At 41.0% G+C, this 13,113-nt stretch overlaps 1 protein-coding gene across 1 annotated transcript in view; it reads right to left on the reverse strand.

Annotated features, from left to right (window-relative positions):
• Positions 1–13,113, reverse strand: part of LOC149462378 (uncharacterized) — a 140,944-nt gene that overhangs the window by 97,198 nt on the left and 30,633 nt on the right. The window contains exon 4 of the mRNA XM_089677007.1: positions 9,391–9,580. Within this exon, the coding sequence (XP_089533133.1) occupies positions 9,391–9,580 (190 nt within the window). The remainder of the gene's footprint in view (positions 1–9,390; positions 9,581–13,113) is intronic.

Raw genomic sequence — 13,113 nt, forward strand, 5'->3', positions numbered from 1 at the left:
GCACTGATATGTGTCATTGATGTGGCACTGATGGGTACAGGCACGAGGCACTGATGAGCACTGACACAAGGCACTGATGGACACTGGCAGGTGGCACTGCTGGGGCTACACTGATCATCAGGGCACACTGATCATCAGTGCCCTGATGATCAGTGTACATGTCCCCTCCGCGGAAATCCGATTACCGGCTCTCCTCTCCTCTCGAGCTGTCAGCGTGACCGCTCAAGAGGAGAAAAATGCCAATAACTGGCATTTCCCTGTTTACATGTGATCAGCTGTGATTGGACACAGCTGATCACATGACCGAGCCGACATCTTCGACTCTTTCTGTGATCAGTGATCCGCTGTGTCCGAGGGACACAGCGCACTGCAGATCGCCGCGCTGCGCGTTCCCTGAGCCGCACATGCGCGGTGAGAATGGGAGGACATCATATGATGTCCTCCCAGAACGACAGAACCACCTTGTGTCCATCATATTACTATATGGCGGGCGGGAGGTGGTTAAAGGATCTTAGAGACTGAGTGCTGTTTAACCACCTCTGGTGCTAGGAAGTTAGCTGCATGATTAGCAAAGGGAACTCCGGCTGCTGTTCCAAAGAGCCTTGTCTACCTGGTCTACTTTTAAAGGGACACTGCTCTGGGGCTCTGAAAAAGTTTATGTTACTGCTACTACTACCACTGTTTCTACTACTGCCTTAAAGCTGAAGTCCACTGTTGATTCAAGCACGGATTCTGACATAGCTTGCCCTGAAGATTAGATGAAGTCCTCAGGTGTACACAGTTCCTATTTTCGGAGTATCCCACTCATCTCCCTCATCCCTATCCAAGTTCTCCAAAAATAAAAACAACAACAACAACACCCCTAGACCGGTTATTGGAGAAACATATGAATGAGCCTGTGTGCCTGGCCGCAGGGCAAAGTATTTGGGGAGGACCTGGACAGCATTCCTGCGGCTTCTATGGAAGTAGTACTACATATTACAAAAACTAGGAAGCTATTACAATACACTTTTTGTTCGATTGAGATGTTTCCTATAGGAGTTTTAATGAATGCTGATCTCATTTGTCTCACCCTAGACAGTACTATTTTAACACACTACTCTCCCATTCAACTATGCTGTAGGTCTTGCCACTGTCTACAAATACATTTGGGCATATTGGACTCCATGAAGCAGATTGGACTCAATTGTCATTTAATGCTGATAATCCTATTGGGATATAACCAACACTACATCGTTTTACTATTTACCTATATTCTGGAACCTATTATGGTAGTCTTGCTGAATCTTAAAATCATGTCTTTAAACATTATTTTCTACAGTTGTTCATCTGCATTTGAACTGTTAAAGAATGATTTTATTATACATTATGGTTGATATCCTCTCACTATTCCTTGTTTGAGACTGTCATTACCATTTGTACTATCACTGGTGATAAATGATTGCATTCACTGCAATGCTGAAGCCCATTGGCATTTTAATAAGTTAATTTGGCCATGTGTTAGTTTTTTAAAATGTCTTTTAAAAAGATACATTTTATATTATATCTTAATGTGATCTGGGAGCACATTAAGATACATTTTATATTATATCTTAATGTGTTCCCAGATCTCATATTTTATAATGCCGAAATTGTAAGAGAGCCTAAAATGTATTGATTGCTACATATGCCCAAATATCGGCATCAGCCAATAGAAAATAAGTCTAATAGAAAAGAAAAAGAATAATGACTATAATGTCATCCAACATGATAATAGGCTTTTTATTACCTATGGTAAAATCATTTTCTTGGATTCTTGCATTGTTGAGATATACTGCCACCTACAGGTGAATGGGACACTGGAAATCATAGCTCCAGTGTAATCCCTCCTCTACCCAGTATGCTCTAGTTTGTAGCAAGCAGTACCAAGAATGTGAAGAGTGTTTTTAATGGAATAGAATTTGACAGCGAGTACAAGAAATCCACTTTCTTTCTTGTCCATAAAAGGACACCAAAATTCTGATACTGTTGGGATGTTCAAAAGCAGTCCAACTGGGGCACAGGAGCTGCCTAAAGGACCAAGATCTAAATCTGAACCGGATGATGACAAACCCAGTACCAATATGGGAACCTAACACGACCAGAGGGAGGACACAGCATCAACCTCATGCTTAACGTTTTTGTAAAGGCTCAAGGTGTTTTACCTTCATGCATTCTATGCATGAAGATAAAAAAACCTTCTGGGTGCAGAAGCCCCCCTAATACTTACCTGAGCCCCATCGCGATCCAGCAATGTGCACGAGAGCCTCGGCAATCTGGGGACTCTCCTTTCTCATTGGCTGAGACAGCAGTGGGAGCCATTGGCTCCCGCTGCTCTCAATCAAAGCCAGTGAACCAATGAGGAGATAGGGGTGGGGCCGAGCCACGGCTCTATGTGTGTGATGGGACACCCAGGAGTGAGCCTGCTTGGATGCCCCCATAGCAAGCTGCTTGCTCTGGGGACACTTGGCAGGTAGGGAGGGAGGGACCAGGAGCACCAGCAGGGGACGCAAGAAGAGAAGGATTGGGGCTACCCTGTGCAAAACCACTGCACAGAGCAGATACATATGATATGTTTGTTATTTTTTTAAATTGCCTTTAATGATCACTTTATGACCTAGTATAAATGTCACCACCTGCAGGAATGACGTCATGTGGAAGGAGCACTGAACCTGAACTATTGAGAAGGTGGTGAATAAAAAAAAACATAAATAACAAATGAAACTGTAACCTGTTCCAGATCCACAACCTGATGTAGTCAATAAACAATGAACATACCCTTTAGAAAGAACAGACCCCAGGAAGGCACCTAGAATCAAACAGTTCCAGGTGAAAAGACCAGCTCATTTTTATAGAAAGGTCCAAGGCTCTTGAACTCTCTAGAATTAAGAAAGCTAGGTGAGGGGTGCCAGGGAAAACCCTGATTCAGCAAAAAGCAACACAACCCACAAGGGGTGTGAAGCTAGTCTTGCATGCTCTAGAGAACTCAGGGTTCTAATCCCATGATATCAGTGTCACTAGAAAAAACTGAGATCTAGTCCCACACTGGTGACATAGAGCCACCAGATAGGATTCTACTGAAGAACCATCTTGCCTAACATTGACCTCAGCGATGGGCCTAAAAAGGCTCCTGATTTCTCAAATCTTGTAAAGTGCCTGTTGCCAAGAAAGAAGGGGGGGATCTGCCAAGGTAGAAGGACCCCTCCCCAGATGAACAGGCCCAATGAAGGCATTGAGATATACTCTGTACTCAGCAGAGGATACCTGCAACAAGAAACTAGTTTGTTCTGTCTGTCTTTGAATCCAGAGACATAGAAACCCCAGAAATGATCTCCAACTGCCAAATAGGATCTGAGATGCAACTCAAAGTCTAGCAAAGACTGGATAGACTTTTCTCAGTAGAGCTGAAATAAAGACATCTACCCTCCTAGGATACTATAAACAGCTGGGGCATGCTGGGTAGAGAAGGCATTATTCAGTATCTATCATACTGTTTTTTTGCCAGTGTCCAATCTTTTTGTAGGTGGCAATACAACCCAACAATTTCAGAATTCTTGTGTCTCTCAATGAACAAGAAAGAAAAGTACTTTCAGACAACTGGGAAAGGAGGGTCGATTTCACTGCATCTGAGAAGATTTACTGCACAGCCACACCTTTAGGTAAAGTCACCTTTTCCAGAGATTCTCAGCTATTTTCTAGGAATTACTTAACATCTGTGGCAGAACAGATGGTGCAATAAGGAGCTTAAAACATCCTCTATGCTCAGGTACTGGCATAAATATATGAAATATAAAAGGTGAAGCGCTAAAGTAATGAATGAATCAAATGAAATACTTCTAAAACATGTCCATATACATAAATAAATAATAAGGTGAATAGAAGCAGCAATAGAACGAATAGCAGCAATATTGAAAGGCAGACACAGTGAGGCGCTCTGATCAGTGCTACCAGTCTAAAGTGCGAGAGTTCATGAGTTATTAATATAGCAATAATTAATACACTGATAACTGTGGTGATAGTATCCATGACACTGAGTGGTCAGCGTTGGGTGATATAAAATGAATAGTGTCTGATAGTGAACATGTATCAGATGACACAATTGCGATAAACAATAGTTATAAAAAAAGTCCAGAAAATAAATCCATGAACAGGTGACATCCAGTGCTGGTAAATCCGTGAAAAGTATTCCTTTATATGCACTCATCCTCAACAGGTGACATTCAGTGCTGGTGAATCCGTGAAAAGTATATCCTTTATATCTGAGATCATCCTGGCCTTCATGGTCCTATGACTGATGGATGTGCTGCCTGACTTACCTGGGGAAGAAAGCAGCTTTTCATGAGCATTTTATATGTGCTTCTGGTGAGTGCATATAAAGGAATACTTTCAACGGATTCACCAGCACTGGATGTCACCTGTTCATGGATTTATTTTCTGGACTTTTTTATAACTATTGTACAGTGGGGCAAAAAAGTATTTAGTAAGCCACCAATTGTGCAAGTTCTCCCACTTAAAAAGATGAGAGAGGCCTGTAATTGGCATCATAGGTAGACCTCAACTATGAGAGACAAAATGAGAAAAAAAATCCAGACAATCACATTGGCTGATTTGAAAAGAATTTATTTGCAAATTATGGTGGAAAATAAGTATTTGGTCAATATCAAAAGTTCATCTCAATATTTTGTTATATATCCTTTGTTGGCAATGACAGAGGTCAAACGTTTCCTGTAAGTCTTCACAAGGTTGGCACACACTGTTGCTGGTATGTTGGCCCATTCCTCCATGCAGATCTCTTCTAGAGCAGTGATGTTTTGGGGCTGTCGCTGGGCAACACGGACTTTCAACTCCCTCCAAACGTTTTCTATGGGGTTGAGATCTGGAGACTGGCTAGGCCACTCCAGGACCTTGAAATGCTTCTTACGAAGCCACTCCTTCGTTGCCCGGGCAGTATGTTTGGGATCATTGTCGTGTTGGAAGACCCAGCCACGTTTTATCTTGCTGATGGAAGGAGGTTTGCACTCAAAATCTCACGATACATGGCCCCATTCATTCTGTCCTGTACATGGATCAGTCGTCCTGATCCCTTTTGCGTAGAAACAGCCCCAAAGCATGATGTTGCCATCCGCATTCTTCACAGTAGGTATGGTGTTCTTTGGATGCAACTCAGCATTCTCTCTCCTCCAAACACGACAAGTTGTGTTTCTACCAAACAGTTCTATTTTGGTTTCATCTGACCATATGACATTCTCCCAATCCTCTTCTGGATCATCCAAATGCTCTCTAGCAAACTTCAGATGGGCCCAGACATGTACTGGCTTAAGCAGGGGGACACGTCTGGCACTGCAGGATCTGAGTCCCTGGCGGCGTAGTGTGTTACTGATGGTAGCCTTTGTTATGTTGGTCCCAGCTCTCTGCAGGTCATTCACTAGGTCCCCCTGTGTGGTCCTGGGATTTTTGCTCACCGTTCTTGTGATCATTTTGACTCTATGGGGTGAGATCTTGCGTGGAGCCCCACATCAAGGGAGATTATCAGTGGTCTTGTATGTCTTCCATTTTCTAATTATTGCTCCCACAGTTGATTTGTTCACACCAAGCTGCTTGCCTATTGCAGATTCAGTCTTCCCAGCCTGGTGCAGGTCTACAATTTTGTTTCTGGTGTCCTTCGACAGCTCTTTGGTCTTCACCATAGTGGAGTTTGGAGTGTGACTGTTTGAGGTTGTGGACAGGTGTCTTTTATACTGATAACAAGTTCAAACAGGTGCCATTGATACAGGTAATGAGTGCAGGACAGAGGAGCCTCTTAAAGAAGAAGGTACAGGTCTGTTAGAGCCAGAAATCTTGCTTGTTTCAAATACTTATTTTCCACCATAATTTGCAAATAAATTCTTTCCAAATCAGCCAATGTCATTGTCTGGATTTTTTTTCTCATTTTGTCTTTCATAGTTGAGGTCTACCTATGATGCCAATTATAGGCCTCTCTCATCTTTTTAAGTGGGAGAACTTGCACAATTGATGGCTGACTAAATACTTTTTTGCCCCACTGTATATGCACTCATTGTGTCATTTGATATATGTTCACTATCAGTCACTATTCATTTTATATCACCCTTATATCCCTATCCTTTATATGCACCGATAGTGAACATATATCAAAAGACACAATTGCAATAAACAATAGTTATAAAAAAGTACAGAAAATAAGTGCATATAAAGGAATACTTTTCATGGATTCACTAGCACTGGATGTCACCTAATCATGGATTTATTTTCTGGACTTTTTTATAACTATTCATTATCGCAATTGTGTCATTTGATATATGTTCACTATCAGTGCATATAAAGGATAGGGATATAAGGGTGATATAAAATGAATAGTGACTGATAGTGAACATATATCAAATGACACAATTGCGATGAACAATAGTTATAAAAAAGTCCAGAAAATAAATCCATGAACAGGTGACATCCAGTGCTGGTGAATCCGTGAAAAGTATTCCTTTATATGCACTCACCAGAAGTGCATATAAAATGCGCATGAAAAGCTGGTTTCTTCCCCAGGTAAGTCAGGCAGCACACCCATCAGTTAATGGACCACGAAGGCCAGGATGATCTCAGATAGGGATGATGACACCAAGCAGCATGCAAACCGCGATGAGATATCCTGAGGAGGCATATCCCTTTAAAAAGGTGCGTGCGCACGAAACGCATCAGTGAAGGAGCCTGCACATTGACGTCACGTCGCTGGCCATCTTAGTGAGTTGTTTTATATTGTTTATTTGTACTCTCCACGTGGATACTCTGTACCTTTAATAAAGTACTACACTATTAGCGGATTTTCTCTGGCTCTTTTGTGAGCTAACGCCTCAGGATTTCTCATCGCGGTTTTCATGCTGCTTGGTGTCATCATCCCTATCTGAGATCATCCTGGCCTTCATGGTCCTATGACTGATGGGTGTGCTGCCTGACATACCTGGGGAAGAAACCAGCTGTTTATGCACATTTTATATGCGCTTCTGGTGAGTGCATATAAAGGAATACTTTTCACGGATTCACCAGCACTGGATGTCACCTGTTCAAGGATTTATTTTCTAACTCATGAACTCTCGCACTTTAGACTGGTAGCGCTGATCAGAGTGCCTCACTGTGTCTGTCTTTCAATATTGCTGCTATTCGTTCTATTGCTGCTTCTATTAACCTTATTATGTATTTATGTACAGTATATACACGTTTTAGAAGTATTTCATTTGATTCATTCATTACTTTAGCGCTGCACCTTTTATATTTCATTCACTAGTGAAGATACCAAGGGCAGTCCTTTAATGTCAGCAGCTTATACCTTTCTACACACCCATAGCGCTCACTGACATTCCATATACATTTGACATAAATATATGCTCTGATATAAATATATGCTATGCTCTGTAGGTAGGTTCACGCTACCCACAGAGAAAATGTTCCTTTTGTCTCTGCAAGTAGTAATCACAGTTGCCAGTCTTTATGGGATGGTGCCTTGTGTTTTTACAATGCAAGGCACTGTTTCCCCCCTTTTTCTAAACTGTAATGGAATGCCACATTTGACATTTAAATGCAAGGTCGCACAGAGATCTGTGAAGCAGTGCAGAAAAATGAAGACATGTTGCATTTTTTCACACCATTCTATCCCACAGCTAACAGCCACCATTGTTTCCTGTGTGCCCTTGAGAAAAGTTGTTTTTTCTTAGACAGAAAATACAGCTCTCCGCTCAAGTGGGAACCACACCTTAAAAGGGAGTGTACATTTTTTTTTTGGCTGGAAAAAATATGTGCATGTTTTATTTATTGTTCTATTTAATTCACCCTCCCCTTCTCAGTACTACTTGTGTAAGGCTGGGTACACTAATGTTATTACACCACACAGTTACCTTCTCAAAATCACTGCCACCTTCCGCAATCCCTTCTTAAAGCCCACATTCACTTCATCTACCCAGTCTTGTGCAGTAGGCTAGGCAAAAAGTCACTTCTTTAATAAATCACCATTATAATCTCTGCAGATACTCCAATTATACCCAATCATTGGCTTGCAAGACCCTGGCTCTACATTTCTGTTGTGACTATTAGCATTCCAATGTTTGCATTATTTTGTAACGTTGCTTCATTACACAGATGATAGCTGAATCAAACTCCAGTGCGGAGTACAAGCATCCACAACGGTGCTCATTGCTGAGACCCACCATGAGCAATTTTGTGCAGTTGCTATTGAATTGCATGAATGTATACAGGAAGTGAATAAAACAGGCTGTAGGAGCTCTGAGATGTAAAAAAGGTTAAAATAAATGTATAAACTGCATTTTCTAAAATTAAAACCTGTTATTCGTAAAGCACAGTGTTTTAGCAAAATAACTGGCATCTAGTGAAGGATAAAGAATAAGTTCACCTTTGGGAACATGTTAAATGTTCCACCCATTTTTAGGATGGAACATGTAACATGTTCCCACTCACAGAGCCGCCGCCTGCTCTGCTGCATCTAGAGACAACTAGCAGGGGATCTTCTCCCCCTGCCTGGCCACGTCATTCAGAGAATTCTGTGAATGGAACACTACAAGTAGCAACAGCCTTTGCAGCAGTTGGCTTGTAGTTCTCCATGAACTACCACAGCGCTGTTGAACGCTGTGGTAGTTCATTGATTCTCCCAGTCAGTGTGTATCTACTTGTCCATACTAAGTACGAGCAGGGGCTATTTACCACAAGGCAAACAAGGCACTTGCCTAGGGTGGAATTTTCTGGGGGGCCCCCTGGAAGAAGAGACAGAAGAAGAGGCACATGCAGCACGTGGACCAGGTGGGATCTGCAAGAGGCTGTAGGCTGCATGATGGTGTACGCAGAGCCCAACTCTTGTTTTTAGGGATGCCCTGTGCTGTGAAGGTGAATGTCTTTCTCTCTCTCGCCAGGAAGGGGGGTTGTATGTTTAGTGGAAGGCTCTCTCAAGTGAGGGTGGTGTTGGTCAATGTCACGCTCTCTCCACGGGGTGGGGGGAGGTGGGATGGTGTTGGTCAGTGTCAGGCTCTCTCTCTGGGGAAAGGGGGTGGCGTACGATTTTTTTGTTGCCTAGGGCAGCACAAAACCAAAATACACCACTGGGTATGAGCAGGCATATACACTGACAAGTCTGCAGGAGTCCCGCATAGCACCCACTATCTGCCGATCATGGGTGCAATGCTTTCTAGGTTCCTAGTAAAAAAAATAAATGCACATGGTTTTCATTTCAAAAAGATGTGCATTTACTTATTTTTTTTAAAAAGGTGAACTTATCCTTTAAGATCTACTTTAAGTTATCTTTACAGTGAAGTCCTAGATACATTTGTTTTCTTATAAAAGAAAAAAAAGCCTTATTACCTTATTTGAGTTCAAATGCAACTTGGTAAGGTGTGCAAGGGTTGGCAGGGTCTTCATACTTCTAATTTTATTATGAGACAATATCAAAGTGGTCAGTTGGCTGCATATCCTAAACACTTTCATATCAAAAACTGCATTGAAGCTGAGGTCTAGAACTAGGAGATTAGGCAATGCTTTGAGTCCAGGAACACTAAATAAAATAAAAAAAAATACACATATAGGTTAAGATCATTCTTTTATAATGACAGGCATCTCTGTAAGATTTATAGATGAATTCAAATAATAAACTTAGTACTAGATGCATTTCTTACAATAATTTACGCAAGTTAGGCTTCCAATATCACAAAAGCAAAAGAATGCTACCTATCTTATTTCTGTAGTCTGCAAACATTTTGCCTAAATGCATCCTAGATTGTAAGCTCCAAGGAGCAGGGCCCTCAACTCTCTCTTGTATTGAACTGAATTGTTACTGTATTGTCTCCCACTATTGGTGTTGGCGCTATATAAATCCTGTATAATAATAATAAAAATGTGGTAATAACTAAGTGGTAGTCATTCTCTAAGTACTTTTAAGATTAAAGTGGATTTTTACTTTTGCAATCAACCACTATATGTTTTCTATGTGTTCCCATTCACACGGCATACATAAAAATAATTTTCTAGTTGTTTCCTTGAAGCAAGTTAATACATAGGACTATATAGGCAGCTCGTTCAGAATAGTTTGCGTCATGCAATAAGGGGACAGGTGCAGGGCCATTTTTTTTAACTGGCTGCTACCAGTATACCATATATGTGCGGAGGCAAAAGGGTGGTCTTTAACAGCCATATGCTGCACATATGCGCCACTGGACAACCAATGTTTCTGTGCTGACAGTGCATTCACTGCACACTCTCAGTACAGAGACTGAGCTGCTGAAGACAGCCCTTGGTCCCCACTAAAAATCAGTAGTCGGCAAGACTGGCATATGGCCGCTGAGACAGTCAATCACAGTGGTCACATGATTGACATTCCTTCAGACTCCCCCCCCCCTTCAGAACCTTTTAAATGGAGACTCCAGGAAGGGCAGGGAGGGTTTAAGAGTGTATTAATATACAATGCAGCACCCAAGTCTTGAGATCTTTACCCTTTGTTAGGACAGACAGTGTGCAAATCTAGTTTACAACTGATATTGAAACCTACCAGCACAGTGCAGTCAAAGTTAATTATGGTAACAGAAGCGCTTACCCCCAGAGGAGCAGCTAGGTATAACAGGTTCTCTATTCTTTACCACGGCTCTTGAACAGCTTCTCCCCCTTTGAAACATCTGGTTAAATAATGGGTTGCTGCAAATGCATATGTGAGCACAGGTATCAATATCCTACACACATCTATTTTATGGTATCTGAAAATATGCACCAGACTACTTTGTCGTAAGTAAAGCAATTATATTGTCATAGATCAAAAGTAAATAGCAATTCAGAAATATCAAAGAGATGGTAAAAAAAAAATGTTTGCTCACAGTAAGCTAACTGATGTTACTACTAGGTTGTAGTATAGCAGTTTAGTCTAAATCAACATATTACTATAACAGGATTAACCTAGCAATACAGCTTCTGTAATGAATGGTATCAACAGTAATGAAGAATCCCACAGAAGTTCCTCTGCAGTCAATAGTCAGTAAACATCCCAGAGTGCACTCTGTATATATATTAGTAGCGCAGTTCAGGGAACCTGTGGAGCAGTTGTTCAGTATATGGCTCCTGAATTGTAATCTTCAGCCATCTAATCGGTGGGGCCCAGTCTTTAAGGCGGTGCACATCTTTACTGTTGCCTTTAAAACTCTGCATGAAGTGATTCAAGGCTACCAGATGGATGGTCAGTCCCTTTTTTCACTCCCTTCAGTCACTGTGTGCGTTAAAGGACTCAAAGCTGTGTGCATCCAAGAACCTCAAGGATATGTGCAATTAAGGAGCTCAAGGCTGTGCTCATCTAAGAAGTTCAAAGCTATGTGCATGGAAGAGCTAGTGGTCCAGTAGACATGTCTATAAATGTTTTCTTTTCTCCTTTTGATTCATTTTGTGAACGGACCTTGGTAGGGGAGCACCGCTCTACCTGCGGCGCTATTGGCTGCTGGGGATGTCAATCACTGGGTCCTGGCCAGCGATTCTTGGTTGGGACTCGGTGATCATTGGCAAAGCTGATGGGAGAGACCTGTGTGTAAAAAAACACAGGTCTCTCTCCTGTCAGCATGGACATGCTGCTTTTTATCTCTCTGCACAGCAGAGAGATACAAAGCAGCACGTGTCCCAAGTAAAACAGCACACAATGTAACACACACACAGCACAGTGTTAACCTTTTGATCGCCCCAGATATTAACCCCTTCCTGCCCAGTGTCATTAGTACAGTGTCAGTGCTTTTTATTAGTACTGATCACTGTATTAGTGTCACTGGTGATGTCAGTGGCAGTTAATCAGTTCCCACCCAGTGTCAGAATGACCTCTGCAGTCCCGCTATAAGTTGCTGATCAGTGCCATTACTAGTATAAAAAAAATTTAAATAAAAATTCCACTATATATACCGCCATTTGTAGACACGATAACTTTCACGTAAAGCAATTAATATACACTTATTGGGATTTTTTTTAGCAAAGACATGTAGCAAAATACATTTTGGGCTAAATTCATGAAGAAATTAGATTTTTTTAAATTTTTTTATTGGATATGTTTTACAGCAAAAAGTAAAAAAATATCGATTTTTTTTTGTTATAGTACAAAAAATAAAAGCAGAGGTGATCAAATACCAGCGAAAGAAAGCTCTATTTGTGGAAAACAAAATTACATAAATTTCATTTATGTACAGTGTTGCATGACTGTGCAACTGTCAGTTAAAGTAACACAGCGGCATAACACAAAAAATGGCCTGGTCAGGAAGGGGGGTAAATCCTCTGAAGAGCAAGTGTAAATCAGACGCACAATTATTATTTCAAACAGTGAACTTGACCTATATTAATTTGTAGGTCTAGTCACAAGGTGAGCAAGCATTTCACTCACAGGGGTTGACCATGAATGTATGGATTTACACATATCACCACAAGAGTTGCTTATTGGAGGAGTGGACAGTTACAATTGGATTTGAACACTAATAAATTAAGAGACTTTTTGGAGGACCTTTTGCTTTATGTTGCTTTATTTAAAGGGGCAACACACCACATTTTTGTAATTTGTTTTATTTGAAGGGACAAGCACCTAAATTTTTCTCGTACGATACCAGATCATACGATTTTCTTTTAATCAGTGCAATTTTCATCCGGAAATACAATACAAGTACATTACATCACTTCCGAATTTTTATTCTGTCATACAAGAATTTTCTTAACATTAGTAACCTCTTTTCTTTCGTTGAAACTAGCATGCAAAAAAAATATGGAGATCATTTGTCCGATATTCTCATGCTGTGTATGGCTTTACACAGTCCTGCTATGCAGCATGAGCTCATATCTGTTAGTCTGCGCTCTCCTCCTATTAGCATGTTCCTTGTTAGTACATGAGCACTGCGGCACAACTGATTGACTTTGTTCTCAGAGTCAAAATTCAGGCACTTACACTGCTCTTACATTAAAAAAGATAGTGATGTATTAATAAATACACAACTGCGTAGTTTGTGTCTCTAATATTGTATGTGCTTAGAATCCAGCTTTAAACAATAACAACGTATTCAATCAAAGTTATTCTTCTGATATCTA

This window comes from Staurois parvus, unplaced genomic scaffold (genome assembly GCF_062004578.1).
Source record: "Staurois parvus isolate SC_StPar_1 unplaced genomic scaffold, SC_StPar_1.0 ptg000175l, whole genome shotgun sequence".
Taxonomy (NCBI): domain Eukaryota; kingdom Metazoa; phylum Chordata; class Amphibia; order Anura; family Ranidae; genus Staurois; species Staurois parvus.